We start from the raw sequence: 18,326 nt of genomic DNA, 5'->3' as shown, positions 1-18,326 counted from the left end.
AATCCATTTGCATTACATTATAATTCATTCTCAATTGCACATGATGTTAGGTTCACTATTGCTCCTAGGAAGAGAATCACGATTGTCAATTTAAAGATAAATGAGAACAGATGTTGAAAAATATATTAGCACATTATAGAAGATGAGGGGGTCTAAATCTAAAATCATCTTCAAGTTGCATCTATCATTAATTTTCTTCTGTTTTTTCCTTGGATATAATACATTAAAATAAAGAAATATTTTTTCTCTATCACAGATTGAAAACAAATGTGGAATAAAATAGTCTATCATAATAAATGGAAAACAGATGTTTTCTCAAATGAAAAGGAAATGTGATCTTTATAAGGATATGTATAAAAATATCTTAAAAGTATTGCTAGTATAACCTTTGCACTTTTACTTTCAACTGATACTTATCTGTGTCATCTTCTTTAGATTTCAGAACTTTAAGGATGTGGGGAATTATGAGACAGGTCAGAGCTTGTATAGTTTGTGGTAAAGCCAGTTCAATAACTTATATGTCCTGTATCCACAGGGACATATAGACCATGTCTTGGTGAATTCAGATGAGGTTCAAATCTCTTAGCAAGGGAGAGGTAGATTTTCATTATCCAGCCAAAGTAGCCTCTCATCAATCTCTTCACAATTTGTGACTATTTTCCCTCATTTTGTTTTTGCACCTGTAGCACCTCCTACTGGAATATTCTCCCTTACTTGTTCTCTTACAGGGAAACTTCTTTTGCTACTGTATCAAAATGCAGCTGAAAAGTCAGTTCAACTATTCTGGACATCCAGGGGCTCTTTCCTTTCTTGCTGCTTCCAAGCACTGATTTTAGCATTTGTCACAGGGCACTATGACTATTTTTCTGTCAGTCTACTTTCTTGTAAATAGCAACTATATTATTTTCATCAGGTATTGAAATATAACTTAATGAAAAATAAAAGTAAAATTTTATTGGGAGAACATAAAGGATTATGTAAGTTCTTCTTAGTCCACATATTCTATATTAAAATGTCATAATGTTTCTTATTCTTCTTTTATATAGTTGTCTCTCATAGACTTTACTTAGAATCTTTCCTCCTGCACCAACCCCCCCCAAAACACCCCCCCCCCCCGGAAAAAGATGAGAATATAAAACACTATTTATAGGAAGAAAGATCTTATTCTTAGTAAATATAAAGCTATTAACCTATGACATCAAACAACTCCATCTGTTCTTCTTTAGATTTTTTTCAACAAAATTTTGTATATAGCAATTGCATCGAATCATCTGGCTTACTAAATTAGGAGGAAAAAAAAAGGCAGAAATGGTTTCTGTAGATAAAAAGTAACCATCTGGAATTTACACTTTTTTGCATAAGGGAAAATATTCACATACATTGCAAAAGAAATAAATATGGTAAGTTAAAAAAAAGGCAGACTCTGCCAAAGAAAAGTAAAATCAGAAATTATTATATAATGGCTTCTTTATAACTTTTACTGATAAATTTAGCAAGTCTACCATTTTAAAAGAAATTTGCTTTGTCATAAGTATCTATAAAATAAAATAACAAAGAAAAAAGCAAAAATAATTACTGGTAACATAAAGAGAATAGGGACTTCTAATTATTTTATGTACTACTGTTAAAACTCTATATGGGAGATTCCATACTGTTTATTAAATTTATTTGCATCCTAAATCTCAGCTTCATGTCAATGAGCCATGAAATGAAACCTTGGAGAACTCCTGCCATACAGTGGAGCTTTCGTTTCTTTTGCTAGGTACTCTGGATGTGTTTAACAGACTAGCTGCTTTGAATTAAAGCATGCTGCTAAAGTGCTACATCATGGATTGAAATAGGGTAAGAAAAGGGGAAAATATATAAATAAATAAGAACTAAAAAGTTACCTGCAATAGATACTTTGTTTCTTACTATGGTACTTTAACACAACTTTACTTTGCTTCGTAAATACATGTATATAATTAAAAGGTAAAGTAACAATAAATATGACCTTGCCTATTTTTAACATGGAGATGTTCTTATAAAGATATTTGCAAATATTTCATTTTCTCACCCAAAGCCCCATTGATATGCAGAAAGTATTAATCTACTACCATATTTAAGTTGGAACACAGAAACCTTGTAGTTACTGATAATAGTCACAAAATTTGAGAATGTTTACTCCAATATATTTGGTATTTCCGATTCAATCTAAAAGCCAAATTAGAACAAAAACTAATACTCATCATAATAGCTCCTTAATTGGAAGCCATGAGGATATGGATAATGATATAAAGGCAAGTAAGAAATGGACTACAGATTTATACAATTCCACGTATGCATGGAGTATGTGTGGTCAAGTGTGCAAGGAATAAGAATGTTGAGAACTGATAGAGGAACAAGATGGTCCATGTTGCTCAGTGCGTTTCAGAAAGACACGGCCATGAAAATGAGGTCTTAAAATTTCTCTTCTCAAGCTTCATGTCCAAGGTCAAAACTTCAACAACTCACAAAAACATCAGTGTTACTCCAAAGAGTACCTTCATTCTAAGAATATTCAGAGTCTGTTTTTAATTAGACACTTGACCCTTACCTCCTTTCTAACCTGCCATCATCATCTTGACCTTCTACCTCCAACCTGTAAGTTATACTTTATTATTTGATTCAAAACAATAGTCTGGCATGTTCCAGAAAGAGATTTCTAACTATTCTACGTCTCCCTCTTCTGACTGATCATAATATTTAAGGGAACCAGTACTAAAATAATGTTTTTCATCTTTTAAGATTATAGGACACTTTTTTCTCCCCATTAAGATGCTATGGGGAAAACCACATATACTTCACGATTAAACTCTAGCCAGATATAATCAATGCAGTGCAAAAGCTGTACCTTGAAATTCAACAGACAGTAAAAAAAGAAAAAATTATAGTCTGTTAATGATTCAGAATAAAAACAAAAATTATAATAGAAAATAATTAGCATAGACATTAGAAAATTTCACATAGCAAATTTAAAATGTACTGTATCTTACAAGTCTTGGTATTCATTATCGAGGGAAAAAATAATTTGATAGCACACGGCTTTGTGTTCTTCAGTCCACCAGTACTTTAAAGGATACTTAGTACCAGGATAATGTGCGACTCGGCCACGAACTGAGCCTGGCTGCTTCCGTGAATGTAGCTCTATAAAAGCAAGATGAAGAAGTAAACGTTACAGGGTGAGTGTAATGTAGTTTTATGGCATGAAGACAATGGAAACACTATTCATTAAGCTTCATTTATAAATTCCTTTGAATCAAGTAATTATTAGTTAACTAGAAACAACATGACAATATTGGTGGTTGATATTACTGTAAACTGTAGGAAGCAAATTAATATCAAAGTAAACTTACATCTTCTTAAAAGGTTAACCACAAACACATACAAACAATGTAATGATTTTTCCACTTACTGCAAAATGGACTTGATAGCATAAGGTACAAATTAGAGCAAGTAAGTTTACTAATTCTTCACCCATTAAAATAAGTCCAAAATGTTAAATCACTCTCTTCCACATTATCAAATTTTAAAAAATAGAGATACAGCTTTATAAATGTATTCATTTCATTGGAGTATTTTTGATTTTAAAAATATTATTAAAACTGGTTTAGTTTATTGAGAAATGTACAGTTTTCCATATCTAATAAGAACTGTACTAGTTGATGTCTTATTATAGAAAACCTGACATAAATCTCCATCTAGGATATATTCATTCTAAAAACCTGACTTTCACAGGATTTCAGCTGTTAATGTCTCATGAAAATTAGTTGCTTTGCAATTGCATTAAATAAAAGTCCTTTTCCATGTTTTCTGTTTAAAAAAAATTCTGTAGAAAAAATAACACCTATGATATATGATCAATATCCTCAACTTTACATCATATATGAAGAATAATTTTATCAGTGAGAAGGGAAGAACAACATGGGTCTTCTCTAAACTTCCCTTTGTTTCTATTTTTGTCAAATACATGGATAAGAGCAAGCAAGCTTTACTGGAGAGAGGGTTTCACCAGGAGTTAGGAACTTACTCCTCCTTGGCTGTAACCCTAAATACGTCACCAAACGTCTCCACTATTCAATATTCCCCCATTTATAAAATTGGGAACAACGTTAGGCGATTCCTACTATCTCTTGAAGTGTATGAAGTCTTCTTGTTTGTCATTAATTCTATCTTGCTCTTTTCATGTAAAAGCTGTTCTTTATAGTCTGATCTAAACTGTGTTTTCATCTCAAATTTCTCAGTAATTCCATAGTGCAGCTGCCTCATCCAAAGGTGTATTTAGATGTATTCTTTAAGCACAGCTTCAGGCAAACTGGATAAAAGATAGCCATTTCTGGTCGGCTCACATTGTAACTTAGGAGGAATCTTATCATATGTTTTCTTCTGACTCTGCCCATTTAAATGCCTCTATATGGAGACAAAAACGGCTTTGAAAATCATAACTTAGCTGGTAGCTAATCATTTAGGGCTTTTAACAGTAGTAAAGAACAGCAACATAGCAAAACAAATACCAATACTATAGGCTATGCTACGTATCAGTGTAAGTTTGGATGAAAACTAGGAAACAAAGGTTTTACAGCGAGGATAGCAGCACACAGAACCACACAAGTGCTACTAACAACACTACTTATCGAACACTCCTTTTATGTAAGACACTTAAAAGTTTCATATGCAATATCTCGTTTAATTCTAATAGTCCTACAAGGCAGGCATTTTTATTAGAGCCATCTTACAGAGAAGGTCCCTAAGGTGGAAGGGAAGTGAAGAAACATGCCCAAGTTTTCACATCTAGTACATGTCAATGCTGGGATTTGAAATTAGGTCTCTGACTTCAGATCCCGAGCTCTTTTTCAATATACTGCCTTGTTATTCACGGGACATGTGACTGGATGGTTCACATATGCTATCCCAGTTCTTAACAACCATACAAAATAGTTATCATGTCATCTTTCACATGAGGAAACTGGGATTTAGAAAAATTCATTTGCTTAAGATTGCACAACTAGTAGTTGGTGGAATTAGGACTGAAGCCTGACTCTAATGACCTCCAAGGTTCATGCCTTTTCCACCACATATTAATAACATCAAAAGACAAGAAGGAAATAAAGTGTGACATTTTATAAAAGCTTTATCTGGCAATCACTTAATTAAACGATGATTGGAAAGTAATTAAACGTCAACATTTGCATGACTGACTGAAATATTGGAACATAACAATACTGGGTATTATGAGATTTATATAATGACTAGAAGGTAGTTTGCCTATATTAGAATCATAAATTTAGAGAAGCAAGGACTTCAGATATTTTCTAGGTGAGTGGTTTCAAAACTTTTTTGATTAGTAGAACCTTCTATGGTCCAAGTCATCAATATATTTCCACATTTCAAATTCTGTGACCATATTTCTGTCTTGACTTGATCTGATAAATCTGCTGCATGTGATCACTCTTTCCTTTTTTTGTAATATTTCAATTCCTGGACTTCTGAGATGTCACTAGATTCTCCTGCTTTACTGGCTCTTCTTCCTCAGCCCCCTTGGCTGTTCCCCTTCATTATCCTAACTCTAAATTCCGGAGTAACTCAGAGCTGCACAGACTTAAGCCCCTTCTCTTTATTCAGCCGTCCTAGGCATTCCCATCCTATCCCATGACTTTAATTAGTATGTCTATATCGATTATTCCTACATTTGTATCTCCAGCCCAGTCCTTCAGATTTGCATATTGGTCTGCATATATCCACCTGCACTTGGTAATCAAATAGTTTTCATTAATAGACTCTACTTGGAAGTGTAAAACTAAATAGTCAAAACAAACTTTTGATATGCATCCCCCACCCCCGCCTTTCGATCCCAGAAACAGCAACTTATTTTTTCCAGTTATTTAGAATGAAACCATGAAATCTTTCTTGTCTCCCCTCTCTTTCCTCCCTCCCTTTCCATACAGCCAGTCATTGAGAAAATACTATTAACTCTACTTCCAAAATCCGTTCCAAATGCAACCATTTCTTACCACTTCCAGAAGCACTGGCAGAGAATCCGAGGATTAGACCAGACGTGCCACCTGGTCTGAGCGGTCCTGTCTTCCCTACACAATCGCAATATTTTCCTTTGTTCTCCCTGCCCTGCCCTATGGTCCGCTTGTCAGATTAATCCTGTGAAAACTAATCAGAGTCTATTATTCCGCTACCAGAACCCAATTCTTTCTCAAATGTGTGAAGAAAATATATCATTAAATCTCTTTTCTGTTTCCAGTCATGATACCAGAGACCTACATATCTCCAATTAATTTAAAATGCAACGAGGTTAAAAAAAATTATGTTTGGTCCTTAATGACTCATCATTTCACTATAACAGATCAATAATGCGTGTGTCTTATTTCTTGTATACACGAGGCAGTACAGAGAAAAGGCTAGCAGACAATCCTGATTCTGCTACGTGCAAGCTGTGTTATCATGAACAGATTTCTTAACCTCAGTGGCCTCTCTTTAAAAGGAATAGGAAGATATCCTATAAATATTTCCTAAAAATCAAATAAAGTTATGTTAAGTAATTAGCATGGTACCTAGTTACCTCTACAGTAATTAAAACATAACCAAGGATAATCACTTCAAAATCTCTATTCCAAAGAAACTGTTTATATTTTCTAAACATCACATGAGCGTGCTTAAATGCCATTCAGTAATTCATTTTAACAGGTAAATTTAGTGTGTTAAACTAATACATTACAAAGATGATGCTCAGGAACCTTTACTAACATTTGACTTTTATCCATCTTCTTTAGTTATCAAACTCACTTTCAGATCAGATACTCGAAAGACTTCTGGGTTTATAAAGTAGAATTCATCACATAAGCTTTTACTGGACAATTACAACGTCCCAGGCACTGATTTAGGCCATGGGATCCAGCGTAACAAAAACAGAAAACAGCAGAAAACTCAAAATGACTATATCCTCACGAGCTGACACATTCAAACTGTGAGAACACATTTTGTTTATCACAGTGCATCAGAGACCATCAGCTCATATTAAAAGCCAAATGAGCAAACACAAGAGTAAAAGGAGAAATAAGCATTCCAGAGGTCCTAATTATTAACCTTAGGAACCAATCTTTCACTGAGGGGCCCACCTACTGCAGTGGCTTAACCTAATGAAGATTGACCTAAGGTCCACAATTTTAAGCTGTTTTTAAGTATTTGTATTTAACTGATACATGCACTTTCAAAATCCCTTATAGAAGTAATAAATAATGAATTCCTTTACAGCTTTTGCATGATGTTCATTTATATCTTTCTCTGATTTTGCTAATTCTTATAAGGAAGACATTAGTAAAATGGTCATTTAATCCTAAATATATATTTAATTTGTACTTATAGCCACAGAGCATTTGCAGGTCAAGTGACAAGCCAAGAAGAAAATATGCATGTCTTTTGATATGAAATACATATCTATATTTTCCATGGAGACAAATTGATAAATCATTAATATAAATGTATCTTCACTTATCCAGTCCACTGAACACTTTAGAGCATATAAACTAAAATCAAACAAAATAATGATTAATAAATATTACTATATCAGAAATTTCATTACCATGACTTAATTAAAAGTCATTTTATACAGAAGAAAAACTAGATGACTTCAAGTGTGCATAGCATAAATATATATGAATAATACACTAATTTCAAGTAATATACTTGAAATAGACTAGTATTTTGTTTACTACAATGGTTCTAATACCTCTTATGTAACAGTATCAGAAAGGGAAATGGAAATTAGGCTAATTATGGTAGATGTCAGAAGATAAACCTCATTCCCTTTATTCCTAAATTCTTAGAAGGTAAAATCAGTCACTATGCTCTGCTTTATTCAATATTATTTTAATTGTGTTGGTAGTGAGTAATCATTAAGGAGTCCTTTTAGGCACTTAATGTTCTGAAAATAATAATGGCCCGTGCGGACCATCAGGTTGTTGTCCGAGAAGGTGGCCGTTGTAACAAAAAGCATTCTGAGCTGCAAGGCCAGGAGTCTTGGTTTCTAGTGCCGATACCATGCATTCAGTTTAAGAAACTCGTTGTTAATCGTGGTCAGTGTAATCATTTGAGTTGAAATTTCCTAATCTCTGAAATAAAAACACTGAAATTGATTTTACCAAGAAAGCAGGGTAGTACAGCCATTTATAAAATGGATTTTAATCAAAATGTCTGCGTCGCTGTGCCTATCCTGGATCTGCCACAAGTGTGACCTTGAACAAAATTACTGTAAGCCCCAAACTGTTCAGGTGTATAATGGAAAAAACAAAATGTGGGAAGTGAGTTAGATAATATACATGGAATACTTAGTATCAGGCTGAAAACCGATGAGCAGTCAATAAATGTTACCTATCATTACTATCTAAGATTCAAGAGACTTTAAGAATTTTACTTTATTTTAGTCATGTGACTCACATATGAGCATAACATTCACTGGCTTATGACTTTCATTAATCAGTAACGGTAGACTCGATCTGGTTTAAATTCTCCTGTCAGTGAATACTTTTTTAAAACTCAAATGAGATTTCAAGAAAAAACAAACAATAACATAAGCAGAGTACAAAATATCGTTCAGTAATGTATATGAGCTAGGAAATAACTCTTTTGAAGACATTAATACACAAGATTCAGATTAGTTGTTATTTCTCCCTTATTCAATGACAAGGTATTTACTGGCATCTATTTTACTTGGTATAAGTTTCTTACACAAGTAAATCAATAAATACATTGCTTAAGCCAATGCCAGAGAGATGTGATTTTGATCATTCTAGAAACTGTAAAATGTTTAAAAATCATTTATAAATGACACCAAGAAAATGGTGAACGAATAAAACTAAGATATTTTTCAGTGTTACCCTAGTCGCGATTTGTTTTAGTTCAAGGTCAAATACACAAAAGTGCTTCAGGTCCTTTCTCTCATTTTAAAATACATAGTTACAAAATGAACCGAGAGCTTGTCAACAGCTAGAGGAAGCAGTGCTGTGATTACCTTTCACCATCTACATGGATTCTTTCTGTCCAATCTTTTCAAGCAGTTTCACTCAGATCGTGTACAATGAGGGATCTGCTTTCTGTGTGCAACAGAATGACATGTACATTTTCTTTCTTTCCGTTTTCTGTCCCGTTCTTGCATACATACATCATGAAAAATTACCTGTGTACATCCTTTTAGTCTTTTTCATCCTCTTTTTACTGCCTCCCAGTACACGGACAACAGACACTTGAAATTTAAGAAAATCTTTTAGGTGATAATCTCTCAATTACCTAGCACCTGAGAGCCTTCCAAGTATTTCGATAGAAAAAAACAAACAAAATACAATAATTTCCTATCAACATAAAATATAGAATAGAGTATGAACATCTTCCATTTCCTAAGGGAAAAGGGTTGTCTAATTGCTTTTTTTTTTTTTTTTTATAGTTTATTTTTATTGTATTTTTTTCCATCACCATTTATCCCCCCTATATCCCTCTTCCACTTGCACCCACTCTTCTCCCCCTGCCCTCATGATCAGTACAGTGCTGTCCCTCTCCTGAGTTCTTTTTCTTTTTTTTCGTCCCCTCCACGACCACCACCCCCACCCTGCCGCCGCCCCGAGCTGTCAGGCTGCTTTTGAATAAAGTTATCTGTTCTTTGAGGTTAGTCTTGGCTGTTTAAGATTTGCCAGTAGAAAAGCTACTGTTTTCCTCAAAGCCTACATAAAATAAGGGATCCGCTTTTTGTGTATAATAGAATCAATCATTTTTTACCATGTCATTCTAAGTAAATAAGATGGCATTTCAAAATATGTAAGATAGCAGGAAGGCAGTAATGACATCCTAGTCCTGAGTCGTCTCTGTGTGCTCATGTACTCAGAACACTCAAATAAAATACTCTTCATTATTTCCTTTCCAGGTTCCTTCCGGGACGACTACTGTCCGGGAAAGGATTCTTTTGAGATATACTATCTTGTTTAGTGTTAAAATTAACATAAATACTTAGAGGCATCCTATGATCTTCCCACTGTGTGATGCTATAATCGTGCCGAAGACGGAAGCAATCAATTGGGTGTTTAGAAAAACAAGTAGCTTCTATTGAGCTAATGGCGAAAGGAAGTATCCTGGGTCACCACTGTTCCTGAACAAAACAAGCTGAAATCACCTCCTGATAAAAGATTTACCTATTTCCTGTTATACATTTCTAGCCCTTTCCTTGGGGGTCTTCCTTTTATTCACCAACCCGCATCAGCTTCTCTGCGTCAGCCCTAGCTCTTTGGAGGCTGCTACGCCAAAGGCAGGTGTGATACGACTCACGCAACAGTGAGGCCGCGACCTTCTGGATTTGCCTGGAAAAGGGATATAAACAGGAATGATCTACAACCAGGTGGCAAGGACCGCCACTGGGCCTGATTTCTCCAGAGGCTATATATACCTCATGCTTGAAATTCCTAAGTACTTCATTAAGTATTTGACTCAAACTAAAGTAGATTGCAGGAGACATAAAGCAGTTCTTCGTGAAAACACTGATAAATCGTATTGCTCGCCGACCTCGCCGTATTTTGTCTCTGTCAGCTGTTGGCTATAAGACCCTGTTCTCTTGTTAACTGAAATTTTAGGACATCTTCTAGCCTTATTCCAACCGAACTTACTGCGTGGCCAATGTGGAATGTGAAACCCTTATCTCCCCCAGTCACACTCTTCACGAGGAACGGCGTCAGTAAACTAGTTGTCCAGGTAACGCAAGTGGGGGGAAAAGTAACAACGAACAGGACAACAGCAAAACCCCCCACCAAAACCTCCAAACCATACTAAGGACACGTGGAGCAGAATATGCTAAAATACTTCATTCTAATCACCCTTCCCTAGAAGGTCAGCTAATAAGAACTGAGTGCAGGGCTGGAACCCTTTGGGGTAACATAAAACAACCTTAACCCCAGACCCTAGTAAGGAGTTACTGGTGATGCACTATGTTTGATAGAGCACTTCTTACTTTTTGAACAAAACTGATAATATGGCCAGAGAGAGAGATTCTCCTACCTACTATATTCTTAAATTTTTAAGAAAATAAAAATATAACAAGATTAAGTATCTTCCAAGGTAATTATAATAACTAATATTTTATTGACAGCAGATTTCTAGACTTATTATAGATTTCATTTTATTCAGTAACAAAAGAAAACTTGAAACACATTGTATAATTAATTACTCCTGAAAGAATTTTCTTTTGTAATTAAAGTAATAAAAAGATCAAGAAGAAAAGTTGCTATATTCTACAACATTTCACATCCAACTGAATAGCTTTTAATGTGAGGGATACCAAATACGTAAATCTATAATGCTTTAAAAGCTTTGGTAGCTGTTATATCAGGTATCTATAAAAAGGATAATGTACTCAAAATATGCGAGTTCTTTCCTCTCTTAAACTCCAGGAGAAAAAGATCAAACATCAAGGCAGATTAATGTCCTCACGTCATTGTTAGAAATGTAAATCCAAAATGCAGGTGCACCAACAACTAAAAACAGCTAATGCAGATTAAAATTTACATCATTCTCTGTTGCAGATGAAACCACTCATTTTGTATCACCCAGTTCTGCACCTATAATTTGTGAAAGAAATACATTAGGAACAAAGTTTCTCTGTGCCCTCAGCTAGCTTTGCTAGTATTTGAACGATTTCCCGATTTCCCCTGTAAAGCCGTTTTACTTCTCTGTAATTCATTTGCCTGGTACAGATCACTGTTCTGTTACTTATGAGGCTATTAGGTGATAAAAGATGTTATCAAGCAAACTCTATGAAAAGCATTTAAACAAAGAATAAACAAGAATCACTGTTTCAAAGCATAGTCTGTCTCTAACATTTCTTTTCTTTTCTTTTTGTTTTTTGATGTATCTGTAAAAATGGATGTCCACATCTCCAACTCTCAGTAAATGCTTTGATAATTCTATATATGTAAGCATATTCACATAAATGACAAATACCTTGGTGGCCAGGCAATTATTTCTTAATAATAAACCTTTTAACATATCTGTTAGAGCATCCTCTGATCATTATTTGTACGTTGCATTTATTCATGTCACTGACTCATCGATTGTAATTTAAGCAAAATATTGCTGAGTCGGAGTCCCAGTACATCATGCTGAGCTATTTGCTATGACAGATTTTCTAGTCCACTTCTTCAGAGAGCTTCAGTTTACTTCCTTAACACCTTTCTTATATTGTCTTAAGTATGACACTATCTCTGAAATTCACCTAATGCCAACGGCTTTGGAAGTCCGGTGTCACCCTTCCCTCCACATGTCCAGGACACTGCATTCTGATGAGTAAGTCTGGAAAATCACTGGCTCTGAACACCGGACATCAGGGACTCGACCTTGACATTTGATGTGAAACACAGTACAATGGTATGATAAATGAAACCTAAGAAATAAAAATGACACTGATAAGGATTCAGATGTTAGACCCATATAGCACAGTTGACAGTACCATGGCTTTGCAGGCCTTCAGAACAGGTTTAATTAATGATGGACGTTACTAGCTGAACCTGCTAATATACCAAATGTGATATTAATTTCTTGGTGTAATTTTCTATTCCCTTAAGCTTATTAGTTCAATGCTACAAATGAACACCATCCGCCTTTATATTCAATAAGCATACACCATGCACATAAATCCAGGTATATGACAAGTACTTTGTATGTAATAGGCTGATATACAACTTCTGGTTTTACTATAACAACTTGGCAACACCAAACACAACAATCGTATTCAACAGAAGCAGCACTCTACGGTTGAGAGCTCTGGTTCCAATCCAGGCTGCTAGGTTTGAATTCTAGCTGTGTGGGATTGCACACGCTGCTTAACCAACGTATATGGTTCAGTTTCCTCATCTGTAAGGCAAGGCTGTTACAATATTTAAATCTTTTAGAAACATATGCCATGTAGCAAGCCTTCAGGAAGTATTAGCTATTGTTGTTTTTTCATTTATTCCCCACGCATTTATCAAATGTCTAATGTGATGAGCTGCCTTTCTAGGCATTTGAAATAAAATAGTAAACAGCAAATATCTCTGGCTTAACAGTTGTATGTGTGTGTTGGCAGCAGGGAGCAGGGCAGGAGAGACAAAACAATAAAAGCAGTGAATATATAAACATCTATGTGTATATAAATAATATGAAATAAATTGTTCACAGAGGACGTTAGGCAGCCACACTTTCTGTGGGAGCACAGGTAAGGCAGAGGGAATCCGGACCAGCACAAAGGCCTTAAGGTAGACATGTGTTCAATGAACAGTAAGGTCAGTGTGTTAGGGAGGACTCAGATTTTACTGAGTCACATGAGAAGCCATAATAAGAAGGTTTTGAGCAGAAGAGTAACGTGACCTATGCTGAGAACAGACGATGGTGAAGCAAGGACAGAAGCAAAGGGAGCAGAGAGAGGTTACTACAAAATCCGGTCAGAAGATGCTGGTGATTTAAAGTATGTTGAGGGCAGTTGGTAAGAAGTGATGTGATCAAATCCCAGATACACTGTGAAGGGAAGAGCTGCATTTTTTGTTTCCTGTGTGTTTTATGGAAAAGGAGACTAACTTGATAAGTGATAGAATATGTAATTATTTTGAAGTTCAAATTCATAGTACATATATATTGCAGTATTTATACTTATACTAAAAGAACAATTGGGAATACATGAGTGTAAATAAAATCTGTATAATCAGTTATATATTTAGATTTATTAAAGAGGTCACTAAAACGGTAGCACACACTTTAATTATAAAATAAATGTTACATTATTTGTCTGCAAAAGTTCTATTCTCTTTTTACATTTTCTCCTTTGAAGATTCTTATTAATATTCAACAGCTCTTCTGTCGGAAAGACCTATTCCCAACCAGGTGTATGTTTTCAAATCTTCCAGGTAACTGCTAATTGGATATTTCTACTGAAATATCGCACCTGAATGCCCCTAACACTCTGAAATCAATTTTTCCCCCAAATAAATGTCAATAATGGTCCACAACAACTAACATATCTTTGCCAGACCTCCGTGATTCTGTCAATAATACAAACATTCTTCTAATGATGTAAGTTTTAACTCTGCCATCTCTGTCAACATCAGTCACAAAGCCAGGGAGCACTTCCTGTTCCAGCCAGGCCTTCTAAAATCACCACTTTCATCAGTCTGTCACTCGCAAACCTTTGAAAATTTAAAACTACCTACAGGCCATTCAAAGCCTTTGGCAACATAAGTCAAATGCCTTTGAATCAATCAATCCATCAATCAATAAATCAACAACTATCTACTTAGTACTTAAGACTAGGAGAAACTGTACTCCATATGACGAGTAAAACAAGTAAATATAAAACATGTTCTTTTCTGTTCAAGAGAAAATATAATAATATGCATGACAAGATATCTAATCATATAGGCCAAGCAATGAGGGTCCTATGCTTAATGCTCCAGATGTAGGCGCCCAAGGTCTGAGTCTGTGCTTGAATTGCCTCCTTTGGAATGGGAATAAGGATACTTTCTTACTGAGAACTGCTATAGAATTAATCATCATGATGAATAAAATCAGCTACTAAGTTGCATGGTGTTTAGTACAGACTATACTTTGGGCTATAAATTTAGCTATGTGCTCACTGTGGTCTAGAGAAATACAAAAGGTGAAATTACTGTAGGCTGAAATAGAAGGAAAATACTCCAAAGATGGTTAACTGTAAACAGGGTATTTCAATGTAGATTTTGCTGAGATAAGCCATGGATCTGGCCAGAGGGTTTTTAAACAGGCAGAATGTGAAAAAAGGAAATTACTAGAGGGTGGGGATTCGACCAGAGAAGGGAATGAGGCCCTAAAATGCGATCTTAGAGCCTAAGGAGTTAAACACTCAGGAGAAACTCAGAGAAGTTCTTCAGAAGAGATCTTTCATGACTTTTTATTGCGAAGGAGAAAGCTGGTAGGGAAAGAAGATAAGCAGAAAACAAGTAAGGGAGAAGAAGAAATAGGTAGTTTGGGGAATGTTCTTATTGCAATACTAGAAGCAAGTCTGGATTTAGGGCAGAAGTTCTTAAATGTACTGTTCCTAAGGCTCAGGAAACCCCGGAGGGGTGGGTAGGGCGGTATGGAGCGGCTTCTGTAATGCAGCTTACATTCCATTTCTTGACCTGGGGCTAGTTTTGTAGAGGTGTCCTCGTCATGAAAAATAACTGAGTCAATTCACTAATGACTTGTGCATTTTCCTAAATTTATATAATATTTTTATAGAAATTCCACTCAAATCAGTAAGTAAATAACCTAGGAATCTTGCTACACAGATATGTTTCTGGATTCCACTTTCTGGAATCTGCACTTCAGTAAGCACCCTGGGGACCTGGGCAGCCAGTCTCCAGAACGGAGGTGGAAGAACAACGGTTGAGAGGTTCCGAGGCAGTTTCCTTATCACCGCAGCAGTGCTGCTTCCTGCCTTCGGCACCTCTGGGCCACCGAATCGATCCTCTGAGGGGAAGCCCTTCAGCTTCGGTTGTGCAGAAGCAGAACGACCAGTGACTGCAGAATGAGGGCTCCCGTCAGTTCAGAACCCCTTTCCACTCTTGCTCTTTACTCAGCGAGGTTTAAAAAGGACCAGGCCCTATACCAGATAACATAAAAATGAGAAAACCATAGTTTCTGTCTTCTGGAGTTTATAATCTAGTTTAAATACATGTTACTTAAAATATAAAAAAAAATGTAAGTGGTAGCAATGAAGCCCTATAAAAGCAAACGAATGAAGACTTGAACATGGTTACTAGGAAGATATCAAACAAAACCTAAAGTAGAATTTTGACAGAAGAAAAAGGAGGGAATCCTCCTGAGACAGTGGGGGGTAGGGCAGTAATGGAAGGAACAGCATGGGCGGGACAGGGGCTACCAGACAAGACTGGGAATGTAGGCTGTCACCACACTGGCGGGCCCTTGGATAAAAAGAAAAATAACTGTACCTAATTTTAATTTTATAGGCATCAGAAAGCCACAGGAGACTTCTGAGCGGAAAGAAGACATGATGGTGAGTAATTTCAGGACCTTGGATCCGGAAGCCATACATACAACGGCCCGCCACGAGAGCGCAATGAAGGTGAGTCACCGCGCCGATGACAGCGATTGTGAAGCTAGGCTTCACTGCGTCTCTGCTTTGATCAACACACGTACCCCTCCGAGTCACAGGTGCCTCACTTCTAACTGGGGTAATCCATATAAAGGCACTACACAGACCGACGGAGAGAGCACATAAAACTCCTCACACATCGGAGGTAGGTCGTCATCAGCATCCCCTTTTTCCACATAGCTGTGCTTTTCCTGGGCTGTTAGCTATGCAACCTTTAGACGGCTTACCTGATTTTCGTGGAGAACGAACTGCTGACGGAGAAAATAAAGGTAAGGCACACTGAAACAGAGACGGTATAAAACACATGCAAAAAGATGGGAGTAACCAGGTCTAGTTCAATAGGCCAAAGGGGGCCTGGCTCAAAATTCGGCTTGTCTGCTGGTTCCCCTTGTCCCCCTCTCATGCCTGGATTTGGTCAAAAGCTTTCCTCCCTCTGACAAAACAATCTAACTGTACGTATATTGCTGTCAAGCTAATATTACTGAAGGGAACTTACTTTTTCCAATGGTACCCAATCAGCTAATCCGCCTACCTGGCCTTCCAAGATAGATTATGTTGGCTGTAACATCCCTTTCCAAATGTAATACAATCTAACATTTTTATCAAGCTATCTTTCCTGTATAACCGTTTTCATTTCAGCCTTCTCGTCTTAATGTATAATCACCTACCATCTGGAGTGCTCTCAATCCTCCTTTAAACCAACTCAAATATGACTTACCAACAACTGAAATGAAGTGCCACCTTCTCAATGAAGCTTCATAGCACTCGACCCACACAGTTATTTTTCTAATCTGGAACGGAAGTATTTATAATTCAGAACTGCTAAGTTTATAGTTGCTTACATACTGATCTGGATTGTTTTCCGTTTCACTTGTATTAGTCCCATAACTCCGAGTGGCTTGTAAGTTTCTTGAAACAGGACCATGACTGTGCATATTAATCTCCGAAGTATACTGCATCGTGCCAGACAGAAAGCACCCCTACAGAACTGCTGACTGCTCAAATTCTATCTCCAAATTCAATGCTACATCTTTCCTCCCCAACCAAAATTCTTAGTTATATGGCATACATTAATAACTTGCCTCCCAAGCCAGTCTCAGTACCATCTCAATCCTCTCTTCTTACCTCACTTTACCATGTGTGAAGGTGTACAGTTACCAGTCCAGAGTCACTACCACACTTCTGGTTAAGGCACCTACCAGCTCCTGCCTCAGTCTCTAAGCCAGTCTTCTTCCAGTCACCAGTTTTATGTGTCCCTCTCCTAAAATACAAATCTGCCCATGTGACTGAAAGGCTTACATACTTCCGGCAGGCAGCCAAGTGCCTACAGAAGTGTCTAAACATCTTAGAGTGGCACACAAAGCGTTTCCAAATTTCTGCCCAATCAACTTTCTCAGCATTATCTGAACAGTATTGAATGTACTCTACTTACTCTAAATTTATTATCCTGGACACACACTAAGTTTCCATGCATCTATGTCTTTAGACATTTTCTTTATGATGCTACTTTTTCTAGTGAACTGGGTTGAATAATGTCCTTGTCTGACCTTCTAGAAACTCACAATGTGACCTTATTTGGGAATAGGGTCTTTGCAGATGTAATTCATTAGGATTGAGATCATACTGGATTAGGGCAGGCCCTACATCCCATGAGAGTACCCTTGCAATAGATGGAGAAACACAGAGGAAGGCGATGTGAAGGCAGAGGCAGAGACTGGAGCAATGCATCTCCAAGTCATAGAATGCCAGGGACTGCAGAAACCACTGGAAACTGGGGTGATCTATCCGTTGGTGTCAATGAGGTGTTTAATCCCCTTACTATGACTGTATTACTGTCTATCTCTCCCTATGGTGGGTGCATAAATGTTTACAAGGGTTTTATCTTCTTGTAGAACTGGTCCCTATATCATTATCTAATGCCCTTTATCTCTTGTTAGAGTCTTTGTGTTAGTCTATTTTGTTTGCTAGAAATATTGCTACCCCAGCAGTTTTTTTCCACTTGCATGGTTTGCCTTTGTCAGTGAAATTTTTTTTCTTTCCTGCATTTTCTTTTTTTTTTTTTTTAATTTTTTTATTTTGGTTTTTCAATTACAGTTGTCCCCTTTTCCCCCAATTTCTCTCCCCCACCCAACCCACCCCCTCTCCCACAATCATATCCCTCCCC

At 36.5% G+C, this 18,326-nt stretch overlaps 1 protein-coding gene across 3 annotated transcripts in view; it reads right to left on the bottom strand.

Annotated features, from left to right (window-relative positions):
• TUSC3 (tumor suppressor candidate 3) overlaps positions 1 to 18,326 on the bottom strand; it is a 119,356-nt gene that overhangs the window by 11,875 nt on the left and 89,155 nt on the right. For all 3 annotated transcript variants that reach the window (XM_090258967.1, XM_090258968.1, XM_090258969.1), the window contains exon 7: positions 3,102 to 3,165. In XM_090258967.1, the coding sequence (XP_090115093.1) occupies positions 3,102 to 3,165 (64 nt within the window). The remainder of the gene's footprint in view (positions 1 to 3,101; positions 3,166 to 18,326) is intronic.

Source organism: Furipterus horrens, unplaced genomic scaffold (assembly GCF_987537825.1).
Source record: "Furipterus horrens unplaced genomic scaffold, mFurHor1.1.pri manual_scaffold_12, whole genome shotgun sequence".
In the NCBI taxonomy this organism is placed as follows: domain Eukaryota; kingdom Metazoa; phylum Chordata; class Mammalia; order Chiroptera; family Furipteridae; genus Furipterus; species Furipterus horrens.
Note: the sequence above shows the minus strand (reverse complement) of the source record. Positions and strands in the feature narration are given on the sequence as shown.